General features: G+C 42.7%; 1 protein-coding gene across 1 annotated transcript; it reads right to left on the bottom strand.

The window, feature by feature from the left end:
- Window positions 1–1,161: 1,161 nt before the first annotated feature.
- On the bottom strand, window positions 1,162–17,901 carry MCOLN2 (mucolipin TRP cation channel 2). Its single transcript, XM_054285993.1, has 14 exons — window positions 17,852–17,901; window positions 14,295–14,454; window positions 12,429–12,602; window positions 12,158–12,302; window positions 11,550–11,637; window positions 11,323–11,419; window positions 10,770–10,869; window positions 9,231–9,346; window positions 7,989–8,138; window positions 6,550–6,651; window positions 6,309–6,431; window positions 3,656–3,862; window positions 2,427–2,542; window positions 1,162–1,198 (listed from the first exon to the last, which is right to left on the bottom strand). Exons 1-14 carry the CDS (start codon window positions 17,899–17,901, stop codon window positions 1,162–1,164), a joined length of 1,665 nt encoding a protein of 554 aa, XP_054141968.1.
- Between the last annotated feature and the right edge of the window lie 2,931 nt (window positions 17,902–20,832).

Here is a 20,832-nt window from a genome sequence, read left to right as displayed (position 1 = left end):
CATGTAATAGTACACCCACCCCAGGAACTGCCAGCATCCCTGGAAGTTTCCAGAAGTACCTGGTTAACATTTATGCACTACTATCCTGGAAGTGCTTTTAAAGTTCCCCAAAGTTGTCTGTTCTCATTGAATAAAGCTTATAAAGAGGCAAAAGGAAAGTACAGTCTTTATAGCTGCCCATCCCAAAGACAGGTAGAAAGTCACCTGAACAAACCAACTGCAAGGCTCAGTTGCCACATATTTTCTTCCAATTAACACGTGCTTGAAATAGAAGCAAAATTCAATGGCACTGGTTTTGTCTGAATTTGTCCTCTGGATTATGACAATACAACAGTATAATGTTACCAAAAAAAAAAAAAAAGAAGGAAAAAAAATATTTCCAGCAGTCTTCAGATAAGGCTTACCATGAAAGTTTTCTACCCTGTAAAAGTATTTAATTATAGCTAAAGCAGTAAGTTGAATCTGGACACAGTATAAATCAATACTGTGGGTATAATAGAAAAGACAGCCAAAAAAGATAAAAGGATAACAAACTGCTTTTTAGTAAAGCTGTTAAAGAAAAGATTGTGACCTATAAGTGGTTTGTGGTAAAATTATATACATGAGGGAAAACAACAGTTATTTTCCACTTTTGTGCAGCTTTTTTGTTTTACATAAATTTAATCCCAAAAAATGAAATGTGCCAAGTAGAAATGACAGGCTGAATGCATCAAGTTAAGTGATAAACTCCTCCCTTCATGACTTCTTTTTATTTAATACTTTTAAACACAGGATTATTTTTTAAAAATTATTTTTGCATAATTCTTTTTCTTATTAACAGCAGTTGATTCAAGGCCATTTTCCTTCCTCCCCAATGTCATTAGCCAACAGAGCTTCCACAGACAATGCTCAAGGATCAGTCTTCTCTAACATGACAGAACTTGAGGCAAGAATACAGAATTCTTCACAGCTCTCCTCCAGACACAGCTTCTGGGTCTCCTGTTGGTCAGCCAGCTGCTGTCAAATCAATAGATTTCTCCCCCAAAACCTGAATTAGCTAAGACAAGTCTGTTCATGAGGCAGACCCAGAGGGTAGGTTCCACTGCAATTTGGAGAATTATCCTTCTCCACACCACTATACTCTCTTTGCATATATCAGTAGTGAATTTCAATGTGCAGCCATCAATTGATAAGTATCAAGTTGTCATCACTCTGTTGTCTGCAAAGAAAAAATTCACAATTCTCCAATCAGCAAGAAATGCAACAGGAAGCACCTACCCATATGAGCTCAGTTTTGATCCTTCTGTTCTCTGCTCTCCCATTTCCACATACAACTCTGACTCCTGCACTGGACAATGATGCAAAACCTCCCACAGCAGCAAAAGCTAAAGATTATCACTCCATCACCAGGCTTGTGCCCTCAGTACTGTACAGCATATTATGGTCTATGTTTATTATGCTCAAGCACACAAATCTCTCACTCTGCACAGTGACTTGCAGGTGAAACCTGAAGCTGGAATTCTTGTGAATTAGTTGGTTTTCATTGTGTGCCCCCAGCAGGATACCTGCCCATCATCATCATCATCATCTCACATGTTCCTTTTGTGGCTATGGGTCCCTTTCTGCCAGGGTACACCAAAAGTATAAAACTGCATCTCCCAAAAGCATCAGTATATCATTAGACAACAATCCTACTGCTAGAAAGGGATTTGTCACACCAGTTGTGATTAAGTGTTCACATTATAGTCTGCTCATTCTCCCACAGCCTGGCTTCCTTGCACAGTGCCCACAACCATTCTGTGAACATGAATGGATTATCCTGGACTATCTAGGGACAGTGACAAGGCCCCTCCTGTCTCTAACAGGTTTCAGAGCTGTGTTATGCTGCCTCAGAAACAGAATTTAAAGCAGACCAGCAAGCACCAGATGAGGCATTTGTCTCTCACCACCACCTTAAAAACGACCCCTGCCACAATGCCTACAAGAAGACATTTACCAGTGAGTTTCCAATATTCTGGCAGATGGTATTCCAACAGTGTGCCTCTGACACTGCATAGTTTTGGGATCAAGCACCTGTGGCTGAATCACCCTCTCACTTTCTGCTACTACTCCAAGCTTAGTAGCAAAGCTTTTTAGAAACAGACAGCTTGAAGCAAAGACTTGGTTTGCTCCAGAACCCTTGGTAGTTTATGCTGTACCCCACAGTCCTCTCATCAGCTTCTGCATAGCAGTTTTCATAAGAGTGTAATAGTTAAAACATGTTCAAGCTCAGAACTGCTGCCTTTGACTGAAGATCTAACATGAAGTAAAGTGCAGGAGGAACAGCAGCACCCAAATATTTCCAGGCTGAATTCTGGGTACTCCAGCATTCGTGAAGCAGCATTTTGCAGTGAGAAGCTAACTGTAGTGCTTCTCAGGAAAACACTCATTAAAAACACCCTACTGACCTCCTGCAGCAGCAGATGAGTGGAAAAGAAGTTCTGTCTTTTCTGTAGCCAGCACTGCTATGGTCTTTTAGAAATTCATGTAAATCTGTTGCTGGAAAACCACTTTGTTGGTATTTCTGAAAGAAAAAGCATTTCAGTTACAACACATGAGAAGTTACTGGGCATGAAACGTTCTAAAATTTCCTCTAGAGTGTGACAGTTAAGCCAGATTATTTGGTTCAATAATTCAATATGTCTGTAGGAAGGAAAGAATCCATTCCCATCCTAGAAACACTACATAGCTTGCTTTGCTCCACCAACAGTGTAAATTCACATTGTTTACTGATTCTTATGTTTTGTTTGCTGTCCATAAGGCCAAGCAAGTGATCTCAGGCCATGATGGTATTGATTCTCCCTTGTTCACAGTGAGCTGCTGTTCTCACTGCAAGTGCCCTGGGCTCCTTTTCCCTAAAACCTTTAATTCTGCATTTGAAGGGTTCCAGTGTGACTATTCAATATTGCCATGCTGAAGAAATGCTATGAAAAAACAAGTTCAGCATACTGAGACAACTCCCAATTGATCTGTGTAAAATGCTCAGAGGGAAGTCAGTACAACACCATTTTGCAGATCAGATCATCCAGTAAACTAAGAAGCACAGACAATTAAGCTATATTTTGGGGTTCTTCAAAAGTAAATCTCTTGCTTGGCCTGGAAGTTGTAGTTCATGTTAGACCAGCATTATTTTGCTGGCCTGTGTGTGACACCAAGACAAGCAAGAGATGAGGGCTGGAGGGTGGGATCCACATTCCCTCCCCACTGGCCACTGAGGCCACCAGCAGCACAGAGGGCAGAGAGCACCTGAGGTCAGAACAGAAGGTAATTACTGAGAACTGAGGTTCACTTTCAGGCAGTCCATACTGGAAATGGATGGCACAATTCTAACTGGAACGAGAAGCAGTGCACCTCTCAGAAGACATTTCCTTTTAACCACACATTTCTAAGCAGCACATTAAGGAGGCCTGGACACCTAAATGACTTTAGAGTTATCTGCCTGAACCTTTCCAAACTCCTGCCAAAGGCACATCTCTGAGATGTAAGCAAACCCAGCCACCCTTTGCCACAGACTAAAGGAAAATATTTTAATAATCCCATCACACATCCAAAGCAATGGTAGATGGCATGGTGTTGAGTGATTAACAAGAATGAATGCAAAACTGAATGGAAGTGTAACAGAAAACAAATGCTTTACCTTTATGGTGTCATAGGAGTCAGTAATGAGTGCAATGAAAAGGCTGAGGATCATGTATATAAACAGACTGATGAAGGAGTACAGATACAGTCGGCTGAACATCCACACCAGGGAACTCTTCTCTTGGATTTGAGCAAATGTTGCAAACATATCATCACCATTGACCAAAGAAAACAGACATTCAGCCACTGTGCTCAGATCCTCAAACTAGAAAATGAGTACAAATTATTAGCAGAATGTGAAGATCAATCAAGACTCAAAGACTGAGTTTTACTCAAAGCAGACAAAAAAGCCAACTCAGGCAATTAAATGCTACCACACTTTCCATTCAGGCCAAAATATATATCAGTAATAGAAACATGTAGAATTATCATCTTGACTAAGCATGAAGTGTTGAGATCAGACATAAGAAAATTTATTATCAAGAAATTTTATTATCAAGAAATAAAACTTGTGATGCTCAACAGGCAGAACAGTCAATAACTGACCACCACAGCAAGCTACTGAATTATAGGCAATTTTGGACCTGCAGAAAAGTATCATTCCATTTCCCAAAGCACAGCTGAAGTGATTTCACAGAACCTATACAGTTATTTAGTGGTAGCATGCTGGGAACACACCCACATTCTCTGGCTTCCCAGCTTTGCAGCATTACTGGAGTATGGGTAACAAATCAATACTGTGTTCAGGGGCCAGAGTCAGCACAGCCTTCAGAACTCAAATGGTCCAAGCTGAATTAACAATCTGTCACTCAGGGAGACCTCTATGAGCTGTAAGTACAAGCTACAGCTTTATTATGAAGCTACTGGAGCATACTCTGTGCAAAAACCATGGTTTAATTTCAAGGACAGTCTCTTACTCCAACTCCATTTCCCCAAACTGGAATGTGTCCTGAAGCTACCAGGTAAGTCCACTTCCCCTTTTGCTCTGCCCTTCCAAATAACTGGATTTCTTAACTCTAATTTAATGGACAATATGAATATTTAGCCACATTAAAACATTGTGCATTATCAATGAACTAACACAACTGTGGCCCCACAATGAAAACAAGATGTCAAGAGGTATATGCTTGTAAGGAGAATATATTGATGCACAAGAACAGCAGGTCTGGTTCACACCTATGCCTTATTTTATTACTATTTTTTGAATTTAATTTTAAAGCCATTGTGCAACTCAGCAGTACATTATCCAGGGAGAAAGGAGGCATGGCACAGGTAATTTTTGAGCAGCTCAAGTTTTGATGCACTGACACAGGGACATTGCTAAGGGCTGCTCACCTGGAAACCCCTGACTGACATAGCACGAAGTGCAGGACACCCACTCCCTCTCTCTGACTCTAGCAGAGGGTATATTTCTGTATTTTTGAGCATAAGGAGCTCTCCAGTGTTTCTGCACATCGAGGGAGACTCTTCCCATGTCTTCCAGGAGGGCTCAGTGCTGGAGAGCCCCGGGGAGGCAGCCCTGGGCTGGGCTGCCTTGCACAGTGCCACATTGCCTTCCTGTGGGACCCTGGGGAACTGGCAGGAACGGGAATCCTCCAGAGCTCCAGCTGCTTCCCTTGACATTGATCCATGACATTTAGGGAGGAGGTAACATTTTCATAGATAAGCATGTTGCTGAATGTCCCTCCTTTGGCTCAGATAAGGTATTTGTTGCAGGGAGGTTACAACAGTAATTATGCTGTGCCTTATAATGTTATAAACAATTGAGCCTCCAATGTGGCAGAAGATCCCTCTGCATCCAGCATCCCCCAGAGAAATGGATTGTCATTTCTGGGGGGAACATGCAGGCTGAACACCTTCATTGCCCAAAGGGGGAGTTACAGTAAGCTGGAGCAATGCAAGCTCTGGGGGCAGAGCAAGCTGGAAAAGCACTGCAGCATGTCCCCGTCACACACACACTGTGTGCACCCAGAAATCCAGAACGAGGAGTCAGACATTTGTTAGTCATTAACAGACATTTAGAGTTTGCCACAACAGGAATCTGCCTCTGTTCAAACTGCCACACAGAGCATCTGCCAAGAGGAAAAGCAAACAAGCTTTGGGGTTGTTTTGGTTTGTGCTCTAGAATATACAGAGCCTTACTCCTGCACCCAGGTTGCAGACAAGACATACCAGGCACACACTTTGATATGAACATTAAGAAAACAAACAAACAAACCCGCAGCACGCCCCCACACAGGAAGCAAAGCAAACAAGACAAGCATTCATCCATCCCTCTATGAGTCACAATTTAAGAGCTGAAGTTACATGCCACGGGAAAGATTTGGAAAAACAAGGCCAGAGCCAAGGAGATTAAAAAAAAAAAAGTTCCAGTGAACTATTTAGTGCCTCTGTAACCCAGCTGAAGTGGGACTGCCAGAAGAGGGCAGAAGAGACAGACCAATGGTCATGGCCCGGGCAAACCATCCCCTCACCAAAACGGCCTGGTGCTGGAGAGCACGCTGAGCACGCAGTAAAAGCAAGAATAGTTATTTTGTTAAAAGGAGCAGGTAGAAGGAGGTACAGATGGAATGACTCCCATGTTCACATTACAGCTATTAAACAGACATTTCCATTTAAAACGCATTTCTGTTGGTTTGGCTAGGATCTATACACACATACACAGATATTCCCATCATTACACCGCAAAAGGAGAGATACTGCTGATGTACCTTTTCATGATAAGGCCCCAGGACAATCCAGCCACAGAAAGTATAGCCAAGATAGATCATCCCAGCACAACAACAGAACCGCAGCACTTTTGGCAGCGAGGCCTGCATAGTCAAAATGAGCACCTACAAGTCAGAGGGAAGCAAAGAAGGGGGGAAAAAAGCAAAAAAAAATCAGAGATCTGGAAAAAAGCATATATATATATATAAGCTTTAATTGTTAGACATTTGATTCTCTCCTTACATTGTAGGTTTGAAAGTATCCCAGGTATCGGATGACTCCAACCCAGACAAACAGAGTTGATGTCCCAAGTAAAATGCTGCAGACATCATAACTTGTGAGGTTCTGAGGGATCCAAAGAGAGCAGGTGGTCAAGTTACAAAGCAGTAGATATGTCAGCTTGACAGCTATTCAAGTTCCAGCAGTTCAAACAAACAAAGCAGGACAGTCTAATACTGAAAAAGCCTGTTGCTACATCACAAAAATCAGATCAATGTGAGCTGCAGTTATTTACTGAGATCATTCAAACACAACAGTACTGCAAATACTTGGGAAGTACACCTATGCTGATATTCTTGAAATTTTACATGAAGCACAAAGTCTGGAAGAAAAAAAGCCCTTAGTTTGGTTACAACACCGTTTCAAAATTAGACTGGATAACTCCAAACTTTTGTTTAAAAAGAAGGTTACTATTTGCTGTTGGGCAAAGAAGCTCTCATTCACTATTTAGAACACATGAGCCATCATTTACATGAAAAGTGACCCTTGGGACTACAGCTCTTTCCATGCTTCCATGCATTTACATCTCTGAACAGGTTCTCTGCCAGCAGATCAGAACATCAGCATTGTTTCTACTACAACCAAACCTACTTGCACTTTACTTTAGAAGGCTAGAACTGGTTGCAGTGGGCACAAGAGAGCCATTTAGCTCAAGTTTTCCTACCCTCAATCCCCATCTCAACCTACAGCCAGTGATTCCCAAGTGCTTCCTCTGAAGGCCGCTCTGGGATCTGCCCTTTGAGCCTCAGTACACATGAAGCAGGAGCAGCACACCACCTACTCTGCTTTTCCCAGAACACAAAGTTTTGTGGACACATGAATTGTTGACACACATCTATTGGAGATTAAAAAAAAAAAAAAAATAGAAAAAACCACAAAATCAACCCCAAAATCCTCCTGCCAGCTGGACAAAGCACATTGATTTCAGCAAGCCCAGGCAGGGAGGTCAAGGATGAGCAGGTCACACACTATCTGTGCCAATGCTGGCCAGGAAAGCAGGCTGGGACAGCTGTGTGTCCAGCCCCACAAGCCATCAAGAGCCCTGTGTCATTCAAGGGGAGGACTCGTGGCTCCCCAGTCCTGTATGTGCTACTTCTTACAGAATGAACAACTCAGATTGTTGGGTCTTTCTGTTAGGAACTGTCTACCACAGGTCCCATACCAGGGACTCGGGGTCTTAGTACTGGAAATAAGATGTTCAAATGGCCTACATGGTCTTACTGAAAGACTCTGGGGAAGAGAGACTAAAGGCAGTTATTAGATAAACTAGGAAATGGACTGAAATAAGCAAACAGATGACTATTGACTGTTATAGCTCACTTCCACCTGTCCCCAAATTAAAGCACGTTACATATGGTTGCAGCAAGACTAGCAATTTTTTAGCTGAAGTATGAGATTCTTACCTTGGCTTTTATTTCCATTTTTAGGATTGACCCAATGATTGTCATGACATCACTGATAATGACCAGGACGTACCAGCCGTTCAGGAACTCCAGGCGGTCAGCATAGCACACGCGGTGCTTGTGCTTCTCCAGGAAGAAATTCACAAATCTCTGTTGACAAGCATTTAGATCATTAGTTACAGGTCACCTTGGATGAAAAACAAGGCAATGTTCAAGTTCCACACAACCCATTCTCCTATAGTATTCACTGGAATAGTAATTTAAAGCTGATTCTCAACGGCAACAGAAATAAATAGGAAAAAACTTAAGATGGATTTAGGCCAGTGAAAATGAACTTTCCACAGAACACTTGATTTCATAATCCATTCCCACCAAGCTAACCATGGCCTGTTATCCCCTTTACCATAGGTTCTATCCACCTCTAACAGAGCAAGGCACCCAACTAAAGAAGTGAAAAAGAACTCAAATGCAACTACAGGGCAAGAGCTCTCATTTCCAATAGAGCAAACAATATCACCTCTATGCCCAGCACAGCCCATCTGCTTTCCCTTGCTCTTTTTGCTCAGGAATAAATGTGAAGTGCCTATTCCTGAGAGCAGTTTGACAATGCCTTTGTTGAATCATGTCCTCTTGACTCTTGGTCTTGTTTCCAAGCTACAAAGAGGATGTATTGAGCTATACAAACAAGTATTTGTGTTTTCATAGCCTACCTGCCATGGACTCTTCTAACTCTCATGAGCCACATGATTACAAAAAAACCAGCCAGAGTTAGATTATGTGCTGTGCTTTACATTTTCTCCAGTTAGAGCTGGCTTTGAGGGATATTCACTAAGGCATTAATTTATAACTAGACCTCCATGGGAATTCTACTCTGAAGCCAGGGAAGAAAGATTTGTGGTTTGGAGGTGCAGGACACATTGCCTGTTTGCAGCACAAAAACTCAGAAGTCATTCTGTCTAAAATCCTGGCAGGGTAAAAAAAATTATCCTTCTTTTGCCCATGGAGAGATACAACAAAATACTTCAAATTACAGCACCACACAAGCAGAAATAAAATCCATTTGCAGTTAGCAATTGTCCACCAAGATACCTGCACATCCTTCCTAGAGATAACAGTAAGAGGGACATCTTGCAGGAGATTTTCTCACTTTAATACCCCATGTTTCAGCAGGTTCCCCTCACAAGACCAGCAGCAAAGCAGCAGAGACCAATCCAGCACCAGGGCCACGAGCCCTGCGCTCACCTTCTGCAGCCTCCAGGCAAGAACGATGGATCGCGTGCACAGGATGAGAGAGGCCAAGCAACTCAATATGACAAACCCATCAAAGACTAGAATATACTGAGTGTTCTTCTGGAGAACTGTGAAGAGACAAGGAAATAAGGTTAAATCTTTCCACATCTCTTTTAATGCAAGTTATGTGACATTTTGCAACAATTCAAATACTCTCACCCCATAAGCAGATGGGTTACAAGCTATATTCTTCCTGCAAGCATATCTTGAACACAGCAGAGAATTACATCAAGACAGTCATGGAGACTGGGCCACAAGAATGAAAAATATGTTCAAGTTCTTCAAAATAAACCCAAAAATGGGTACATTAATACAGGTATCCTCCATTTTACCTGTCCATCTGTGCTTCCACAGTGTTACAACTACATGAGGCAAAAGAAATGCAGATTTGGTCTGTATCAACACCATTACATTTTTAAAAAATTCCCACCTTAGTCTGCAATAAACTTGTTGGACTTTCCGTACTGTTTTCTTTTCATCCACAAATTTAAAACCCATAATGTGAACACAAATTAGGTCCTTTGCTTCCTCACATCAACAGTCCCTATCTTTTCCATAGCATACATTTTTAACTATATGAAAGAGGCAAACACTCATTTTTAATAATTGCAATAGCCCTTCAGCTCACCTTTATTACTGAAATATGCATGCTCCCTCAGCTGGTGATTAGACACAAAATAAAGTACTCAGGAACAGGTAGTTGAGGCAAGGCACTTTGAGGTTATTCAGAATATTCTATAAATTACCACTTTAATATGGGTACAACACAGCATTATCAGAGAAAAGCTGCCTTTGCCAAGGCAAAATGCAGGCCACTTGATGTATTTATTAATCCAGATACTATATAGCCCACTGAAAGATATTGTTCCATCACAGTCCTTTACAGAAAGTCACCACATGGGAGAAGCAGTTGCAGTCTGCCACAGCTGCTGTTTCTTTAAGGGCCCTTTAGTGCACATTTCTGAGCTGTCAGACCAAGCCCTAACACTGGAAATGCATGGCAGGTGCCAGCCTTTGTTCATACACATCATTCATCTACCAGCAGGGGCAAAAAAAGCGCCAACAGCAAAAGCAAGCTTTTCAGAAATAGCATGCTTCAATCAATTAGAAGAAAATGAAATTGAAAGAGGTAGGAGGCTTCAGTTGGAAATGTATCCAGTGTTAGCGGGTTAAATTGAGTTATCTCAGAGCAGCACAACAATTACAAATCTATGGAAGAAACATTCACCCTCCTTGCAGGTGGAGCTCACTGGTAACACACACTGGCATGCAGAGGTGACCATGTCATCTCACAACACCCTCACAAAAGGGATTATTCCCCAGCTCTTGATTAGCAAGAGGTGATGAATTGCATTAGGCAAGTTGCATTGTTTTACAGGCAGGGGGATGAACAGGCTGGGGAATGTCCTGCTGGACAGACTGCCACAGACCAGGGAAAGCAAAGGGACACCCATAAGTGCTGCTCTGCAAACACACATGCACCACACTTACCTGAGTTAAATATGTGCCAGTCTTTACACTCCTGAATTTCAGTGTCACTGTCAAAATAGACCTTGATTTTTCCACTGTGGGCTCTATTGTTGAAAGTTATCTGAAAATACAGAGCTACATCAGAAACAGGAGTAGCAAGATTGCATTCCAGAAAAATAAATCCTGCTAAGTGCCTTGGGCACAGCATGCATTGATATTGTTGATCAGAGAGGCTTTAAGAAAGTTGCCACCATAAATGAGGCATAATTTGAGTAGAGGACATGTACTGCCTACAGAGCAGTATTCCAAGAGAACAAACTTCACCCTTAGTCTTTAGGTAAAGAACAATTCCTTATCCTCTCTCAGGTTATGAGGTTACCAGCTGGAATATGTTACAAAGCAGCACTGTCCCATGGCAGCACCATTCCAGCAGCCTTTGGGAAGGAGGGGTAGGACCAGCACATGCTCAGCTGTGCAGCTCCTGCAGGCCAGATGTGAGGGTGATACCTCCACCCCAGCCTGAGCCCTCCTCACATGAACGGGGATGGAAGTGCCTCAGCCCATGTTCACTTACAGTGTTCTGAAATGCATAGCAGTCAGGCAATTCACGGGCATGGATTGTCTGAAGAGCAATGCCTTTCAGCTTGAAGGAGATTTCAACCTGTATAAGCCTGCATATTTGAAAAAGTGCACAAAGAGATTTAAATATCACAGAAATGTACACAGACTGCACAAATCAGAATCCACCATATTAATATGAAAAAACAAGTAGAGATCATTTAAAGAACCTCATCTCTTTACCTGTAAAATTCAAGATTGAAAAAAGAAGAGTTCAGCTTCAGTTCTGCCTTCTTACCAGTTAGTTCCTTTGGCTTTAAAAGGATACATTCTGGAAAGACAAGAGGAAAATACGTCAGCATAAAAACTTCACATTGAAAGTGGCATTAAACTGAGATGATCAGTGTGTACAATGAAGCAAAACATGAATTTTGAGCAAACCTATTCAGAGGCCCAGCTAGTGGGGTCAGAAGCAGGTTTGTGTACCAGCTCGTGAGCAGCCAGGACTCAGCTGAGAGGCAGAAAGGGCACCCAGCCATGGAAGGTACAGACTGCCCAGCATCCAGAATTCCCTATTTGAACCTCCTGCACAGAGGGGAGCAGGTGTGTTTAAGAAAAAGAACAACAAAACACCACCTCAGCATCAACTGCCAGGATTTGTAGGTGGTTGAAGAGAGCCCCTTATAATCACAGCTGTCTTTTCCAGACAGGTGCTAAAAACAAAGAGGGAAATAGGCAAGAAGCATGGTGGTGTTCCTGAGATTGCCTCACAAAAAGCTATTTGTTTTAAGCTTTAGAACAAGAATTCAAGTACTCCACAGCAAGACATTTTAAGTACAACAGTACTGTACCTGTTTCAGTAGAAACATCTATGTTCAGAGTATCATTGGAAGGAAGCATGGTGCCTCTCTTGTACTGCTGTTTACAGATTTTTAGACCTGATTCTTCATGTTCATAACCAAGGGTCCCCAGGGATATGTTCTTTAAGTTCCTGTACTAGTTTAAAAACAAAAACAGAAATAGAAGTTAGAGAAAGCAATCTTTTTTTTGCATTAGAAAGCAAACTGAAACCTCAAAGTTATATGTATCAATACAGGCTTTTAAATTAAAATTCACACCTACCTGATTAATAACATAAAAAATGCTATCATAAGCATCCTGTTGTGTATATATACTGCAGCTGTAGTCATCTTCATCAGTTCCAGAATAGCCTTTCAGGAATAGGTGTTTAAAAGCAACAGTGTTTTCCTCTTTGAATGAGACCACCAGCTGGTTACTCAAACCAAAAAAAACAAGCTAACAAGAGAAAAAAAAAAAATAAATGGATTTGAATTTTGAACAGTAGTCAAGCACCAGCATTTTGGAAACAGCTTTAAATTACAATAAATAAAAACTGTTGCTGTAACTCTGGCAGGAGCAGAGCACCCTTTAACCAATGGCACAAGATTCCCAAAGGCAAGGTTCTCACATGCAGGGTAAGTGAAACAGACTCTAACTGCAGCAGCTGAGCAGACAGCTCCATCACTTGCAGATTTACATCTCATGGACCAACAACTCCAGCTGGGATTTGCAAAAACCTCTGTGGAGGACGCAAATGGCAGAGAAGCCAATTTAAGAGCACACCTTGCTACCCCTGAAAGGCTCTGCTTTGCTATGGACAAACTCCTGCTCCTTTCCTACCCCTGGCATGGCACAGGCTTAGAGCAATAAAGAGCCTCACCTGCCTGACCCAGGTGCTGCTTAAGGAGGCTGTAACAAGCAGGGACAGCAAACAGCAGAGTTACTGAAGACTTGTGTTCCCCTGCCATATGGATGTTCCCATTTCCACCACCAAGAAAAACAAATAGAGCCTAGGAACTGCTTGGTTTTCCACAAAAGCTTCTTCATAGGCACAGTAGCAGGAGGATATCCCCAAGCCTGACATCTGAGCAAAACCAAGGGCTGACAAGAAAAGTCTCAAGCAGCAGCCCAGAAAAATCTTGTGGCCTTTGAAAACCAAGCAGAAGAGCACTCCTTTTGCTAACAAAGGACAGTGGGAGACTGGGGCAGCAGACAGAAATGTTACATGTCCAGTGATAGCCCCAGAAATGGAAGTCAGTATGTCAGTACAGGTGGCAGTACTGAATCTTTCCAGAGACAGGTAAAGTTGTATTTTGTGTCATACAACATTTTGTGAATGTTGTATCATTCACATGCAAAGTCTGCTGTCCTGTCTTTGAAGGAAGAGGAACAACCCAGCCTGTATATTTAGCTGTTCTTGCAAACCCTCAGATGTCAGTCTTGCATTTCAAAGGTTCAGAAAAAGTGATTTCTACCTATGTGCGTGTCCCATTTTGCTTCCTTCCACATGCAGTCACTGTTAGAGGACTGTAACATAACCAACTGCACTGTGGTACCAGTGCAGTTTACAAACACCCTCTCCTTTGCCTCCACGTATCTCAAACAGTACATGACTTCTCAAATGCATTATTTGATGACAGAAGCAAGAGGCACATCCAGTTCCTGCAGCCCAGCCATCCCATCATCATCAGAAACCAGAGCATCTTCACATTGAACATGGACACATTAATTTCCTGATAAGATACCAGGAAATATCACTTTTTAAATAGTCCAGTGAAACTGTAATCCAAGAATGGAACAAAAAGCAGTACTGTGACAATAAGCCTGAAGACAGTGTTGAATTTTGTGGCAAGAGTAATTTGCTTTAAAGTATGTCCAAAATGGCAAAAATTTGACATAATAGTTTAAGGCAAATTACTGCCCTAAAAAAATACTTTAAAGCAATGACTACCCTAAAAATCTCCAGGAGGCTTTTATAATTTATGTTATTCTTCCCACTAGAAACACCTTCTATAGTATTTTTCCTTTATGGACTGAAGTGGGAGGTTCAAGCCAGTAACAAGCACCCAGGGATGGCCAAGGCCCAGGAGCACAGACCTGCCTCTCTTGCACATCACTGCTACCCTAAGAGTGAAACCAGAGGCTCACCTGTGTTGTAACCATAAGTATCTTCAAAATCTGCAAAGCCAATTTCCATGGTATCTGACCTCTTGCTCTGTATTTTTCACATGGGTTCATGAAGTAAAACTTCAAATCCTCTTTCAAAGCCGCCTCTTTTAGATCTAAATCTGACTGAGTCATCATATTTCTGGCACAAAAAAACCATATTAATTAGAAACAAACAGAACATTTTGGCAGAAAATTTCCTCATTGCAGTATCACCTCAGATCACCAGAAGACATAAAAGGTCCAAAATGTTTTTTTGGGTTATCGTATGGAAATGCAAAAAAATTTTCTTGTGATCATATAATTGCAAAGCATTCAAACACATCTGATCATTAAAACACACACACACCATTTAGACAAATAATTAATAGGCATTAAATAAGAGGGTCTGTAACAGAAAGAAATGTAGACTTGCTAGTACTCTCTTTAAAATGTAATTGAAACAAAGAGGGACCACTGTTAACATGTTTATCTGAATAACCCACATTCTAGCAGAAGAAAAAGGTGTCTTAAAGATTAAACCAGAGCAGGCTTTACACACACTTCTGTTATGAACATGCAGCTTCAAGGGCTACATTCAAAGGCATTTATTTATTTAAATACCTGGTCATGTAAAAATCAGAGGACCAAGTACAAAGGACTGTTGTGTTTTAAATCATCTTGGGTTTCTCCTTTTCAACTGACTGGGACATTGAAAAAACTTTACCCATCTCCTGATCATTTTAACCCTGTTTTCCAGTGCCATAAACTTTCGGAACTTTCCTACTTTACACACAGACCAGAACACACCTTGTAATTTTTTTTTCTCTCTTTACATGTTAAGAGGATCATATCTGACACCAGCTGATTATCAGTCCCATTTACCATTCAGAATGTTGTTCCCAATGTTCTGAATTTTATAAAGGATAACATTTTGTCTGAGGCTCAAAACCAAAAGCATTGATTCCAAGTTTTCAGGTACTTGGGATACTTTTTCATTTTTACCTTTTGTGTCCTCACCTGTCTGAAATGCACAGATATTTAAGCTCAAACTGTAGATCACAAAGCACATTTGATTTGCTAGAACCAGCTGTCCCACAAGAAGAGAAACTTCAGTTAAAGAAGCAGAGTAAAGCTGACACTGTGGGGTTTCCTCAGAAGAGGAAGTGAAAACAACAAATCTATTTTAATATCAAAAGCTCAAAAGTTATCTTTCCATCATGGCCTTAAATCAATCTTTCATGAAGACGATGAGAGGCAGGACCATTTTGGTTTTTGAAGCAGGAAAAACATGGGAAGCTTCCAAGAAAAAGAAACTGTTGGCAGCATACCCCTATTTAAATTTGTAATAAAAACACACTGGACTGGCTTCAGTAACGTCTAAGATACAAAAACTTTGAAAGATGCAAACACACCTGTCAGAAGAGGATGTGATAGTTACAGCTGTGAGCCCTGATCAAGGACTCAGGTACAAGGATGCTTCAGTCCTGCACTGACCCCCAGAGCCATCACTGCTCTGTACCAGCCTCTCCCACAGGCAGCAGCGTCTGTGTGGGCACACAGAGAGCAAGAGCCAACCCAGAGTGAAACTGACAGCAGGAGGTGGGCAGGAAAGAGGAAACAGAACAGGGTTAAGCCAAATCTGGTCACATTTTAAAGCATGAAGGTATGACATAAGAACCACGCCAAGACTTCAGCAAAATCCTTCCCTAATCTTCCAGTAAAAGCATATCAGAAGTGACAAATCTTTAAAAATAAAAAAAGCAAACAAACATAGGCCAAACCCTCATAAATCAAACAACAAACTTTATAATAAGCCTTTTAAAAAAATATTCAAATACATAGCATGAAAAACATAATGCTTACTCCAAAGATGTGTAAAGACTTTACAGATATTCCAAAAAATTGATGTTGACTAATAACAGCACTTTCACCTTTACACAACTCTCAGTTGTGGGTAAGGATTATTTTCATTGATGTCTTTAGCTCCCTTTATTAATTAACTGTAGCAATTATGAGCAGGAAATTTGTCAAAGAAAGCAGCATATATTTTTTTTTTTTTGCTTAAGACAGACCGAAGATTCAAGCCTCTATCACTGTTGGACTTTGTCTTTCAATTAAAAAAGAGGCATTCTCTGGTGTAGTATTTAAGAATTCATTTTAAAACAGGTGAAACAGGTAACAGGGCAACAGGTGAAATAGATCAACTGGTTTTGAGTTCATTCATTTCTAGGATAGATTAAAAATTACATCCAAATAGACCACCTTAAATCAGCAGAACTAGAACCTTCAACCAAAGCACTGAAGAAGTTTAAAAGCTCCAAGAGATTACCACTGATTTACCATATTTAAAACAAACCATCTAAGTCTATCACAGGGTCATTAGCCTAGTAATCTAAACCTAATTGAAACACAGTACCCAGCTCAGCACAGAGCAATGAAGCAATTAAATCCTGACACAGTAGTGTAATTACACCACTCTATGGGTTTCCACCGCGTGTTTTGTGAAGCACCGACACATTCAAATTTTTTTTGTGAATGAAGACTAACTGTATAATGCATGCTGAGGTGCACATCCAGGTGCCATGTGTCTCAATACAACTGGCACTAACTCAGTTCTAGCAGCTGCATTGCTGTGACCAGCACTGCACTGCTGTACCTGGTAGGACAGTCTGCTGTTCAGCTCTTCTGTAGCGAGGCATTTTAGAGCTCAGCATTCCACTCAACAAGGAGGTTTCAACAGTAAGGACTACAATTTACAGCTACCTACTCCTGAAATACACTTGTAGTAGTTAGCTCTTCACCCAGCAGAAAAAGCACCATTGAATCTAGAGCTAAAATGCGCTTAGTAAGTGATCGCAGTCACTTTCGTTAATGAGTAACTCACTAGAGCAGCGACACTGACAGTGCCCATCAGAGCTCCGTATCAGCAACATTTATTTGCTTGAGCTCTGTATCTTGGAGAGCTATTAACGAGAGCCCTGCGGTTCTAAGGGGGCAAGAAGGAGAAAAAAAACCGGGGGAAAAAGCCATCACTGAATTGAGTTCTACACGTCAGCCTGGGCAATCCCAGCTTCACCTTCCCGATCTGTACTAAGCTCTCAGCACTCTACCAGAGGACGGCACCGCTTCGCTCCTCTCAGAAGCGGAGGGGAAAGCGCTCCCGTGCGGGGCTCACGCCGTCCCTGCCCCGCTAAACGCGCCCGGCAGCCGCGGGCCGAGGGCCGCCGCCGGGGCAGTGACGGTGTGAGCCGTGCACGGAGCTCTGCGCTGCGAGCAGCGTCCCGGCGGCGGGCAGCACCCACCGTCCCACCCACCTACCTTGTGCAGCCCGAGGCACCCGCGCCCGCCGCCCCCCTGTGCCTCCCGAGCGGCTCCCGCCGTCCCCGTGCCCCGGCGCTACCGCGGCCCCGGCCGGCGGGATGGGATGGGATAGCCCAGCCCGGTGCGGTCCGCAGCCGCTGGCGAAGGCTCGCCCTGACCCCGCTGCCCGCCGGGCGGGCTGACCAGAGGGCTCGGCACCGCGCCCAGCCCAGCTCAGCCCAGCCCGCTTCCCTCACCCGCTAACGGCGGCCCGCCCGCCGGGGAGGGACTTGAGGGGGATCTCCATGGGCCGCGGGGTTCGGCCGCTGCCCGGCGGGGGCAGGACTGCGGCGGAGCAGCCCGGACCCCGCTGCTGCCCAGCCGGCCGCGCCGCCTTTATGGGCCCGGCGGAGGAGGGAGCCCCGCCGCACACGTGCCCTGAGCCCGCCCGGCCCCGCTGCCCCGGCCCGAGCGCGGGGCTCTCACGCACACCGTGTGACTCCTGGGGATGTCCTGTGCAGGGCTGGGAGTTGGGCTGTGTTATTCTTGTGGGTCCCCTGCAATTCAGCATAATCTCTGTCATAACAGGAGTTGCCTTACTGCCAATAGTAGTTGTAGGCACGGTGATAGCATGCAGGGAAGACTGCAGGTGAACTACAGAGTTGGTTGTCTTGCAGGTCAAGAAGTATTTAGTTCCTCAGAGAATGTGGTTTAATGCAGTTACTCCAAACTAGAGCGGTCAGAACAGAATGTAGGCTTGTAAGAGGCACCATAGCAGCAACTGAGCTCTCTACCTGCCCACACAGGGGACATGGGCAGCACAGGATTCTTACACAATGCTCTCAGATCATGCTGTATTTGGTTGTGGTCACACTGTGAGGGAGAAGAAGGAACAAAAGCCCAGACAAACATCCATATGCAATTTCTCAACATTAGCTGCAAGAGCCTTGTGTCAGCTCGTGCATGAAGATTTTCTTAAGGCTTCTTCTGGCATTAGCTACTGCTTGAGGCAGGAGGATGCTCCTCACAGGTGCAGCCACAGGTTTTGTTTTATACAGCAGTGTCTGTGTGTTGTCCTACCTCTGTTTCCATTCCTGTCCCCCCATCTGCCAGATAAATTATGCCTTTACACATTTTAATACTGGATAGATGCTCATACCTCTGAATTTGATTTCTTACTCTTTTGTGTACACACTGTTTACCTTCTCTTGAGAATGTGCTTCAATCCAACATGGAAACTGGTACTTAGAAACAAGTAAGCCCTCCACCTCTTCCTCTCAGTGTAACTTCATTATGTTAGAAGATCTGGGCTCGCTGAAAACAAGAAGTTCTCCCTAACTGTATATGCAAAATATTGGCATTGAAATGAGCCTTGGTAGGAGAACAACTGCTGCCCAATACAGCACTCTGTGACTTATTTTCATGAGGAAATACTGACTATTGGACTTTCCAGAGCCCAGTGAGAATCAGAACAAAGAAAATCTCTTACCCCTCCACAGCTTCTTGGTCAGGAGGGCATATTTAAGCATGAGTTTATCAGATGCTTTATCTGCTTCCTTGTTCTCTCCAGCTGCATTTTACAGCTCTGTCTGTGCCTGCTTGATTGTATCAGCATAAAGATACCCATGTCTCCAGGATGCAGCTTTACATGTGCTACCAGCATTGCTAATGCTGAGATCACTGATACTCAAGTCACAAGGGATTTTTAGAATAAGGTCATTGTCACACATCTTGGCTCTGCAAGGCCATAACCAGCACATCATATGTTGATAAGATTAAAAAGCCTCACCACACACAACAGCAGCAGCCACAGATCTGGCTGAGCTGTACTTCACCTCAAAAGCAGCTAGCAGGCTAGAGAACACAGCACTGACTGGCTGCTTCTCAGGGGAGCAAAATGGTCAGGCAGATGAAGATCTTTAGCACCAAGGATCACACAGGTCAGAAACCTGGACAAGTAAGCACTTAGACTGCCAAGGGTAGCACCAAGGTGAACAATGCAAGTTTGAGTGTCTGCTTCTTTCTTTAAAAATAATCAGAATCTAAGTATCAGAAATATAATACAAGCAGCATTTATTTTCCCAGTCAGAATTGGACATTTTGAGCAGTTGCAAGCCTGTGACCTTTCAGGGTACTGTTCTTCTTTCCCAGTGTAACAGCCTGCACACACAGCCAGAAATACACGATTGCTGCCCTGCTAAATTTATAAGCAGTCCCTTTCTTTCCCCTCACCCCATCCTATCCTTGCTTTAAACATCCTTCTCATTCTTTTAGCTAACCCTCCCCTCTGGCCTCACAGTCTGCCCCTGCCCATTACTGTCTGAAGGCAACTTGTAATTTATCAACTCTTTCCTCCCCAAACCCACACAACTCCCAGCAATGATAAATTAAAAGTTATGGAATCCAGCAGCAGTAACACAGACCTTGGTTTTCCAAGTAATTTCTGCATCTCAGTTTATTGACTTTTTAGCTGTAGCACAACCACCTGTCATCACTAAAGATCTACCAGGGATTTCCAGTGCTTCACTTCAGGCAACAGAAACCAATCTTCAGTGGAAGGCTTCACCACATGTATTAGTAATAGGAAGACTCTATATACAGTGTATTTTCCTGCTTTGTGGTCACCTGTTGATTTCCATGCCTTATGCTCATGCTGCAGGCTACTATTAACATGCTTTCTCTCTGCTATTCTAAAACTCTGTAAGAATTTGATACTTTAGAGCTCTGTCAAATTTTCTTGAAACTTGCTGCCAAGTCAGTAAGCTAATGGTGACAAAGCACATGTTCTATCCCATTTCTAAATGAAATCAGACCATTTTTTGCCTTATAATTGTATTGGCAAAGTATTCCATAGCTCTTTACAAAATGTTCCTGCATTTTAAGTGAATTTTTAATCTTTGCTTTCTCTTAACTCTGTATGAAAAAGCCATGCAAGTCTGCCTTCTGCATTTCATTGATCTTAAAGTGTTTGCCACCCTTGCCAGAGCTCCTTACATCAATTACTGTACACAATAGTGATATGCACATTATATTTTGTGCATTGTCAAAGATCCATAAGGAGTTAATTGTTCCAAGAGAAAACATGGTCACTTCATATTTGCTTTTTTGAGGCAAGACTGCCTTGTGTCTTTTTGAAAAGTTTCAAAAGTCTTCAGTCTTAGGTGTTGAAAGAGAAGGACCTCAGTACACAAAACTTTCAGATACTGTGAATAATCTGTTCTTCCTATGCCTTTGGTTT

This window comes from Melozone crissalis, unplaced genomic scaffold (genome assembly GCF_028551555.1).
Source record: "Melozone crissalis strain CALT ecotype California unplaced genomic scaffold, PUWL_Pcris_2 ptg000045l_1, whole genome shotgun sequence".
Lineage (NCBI taxonomy): Eukaryota > Metazoa > Chordata > Aves > Passeriformes > Passerellidae > Melozone > Melozone crissalis.
Note: the sequence above shows the minus strand (reverse complement) of the source record. Positions and strands in the feature narration are given on the sequence as shown.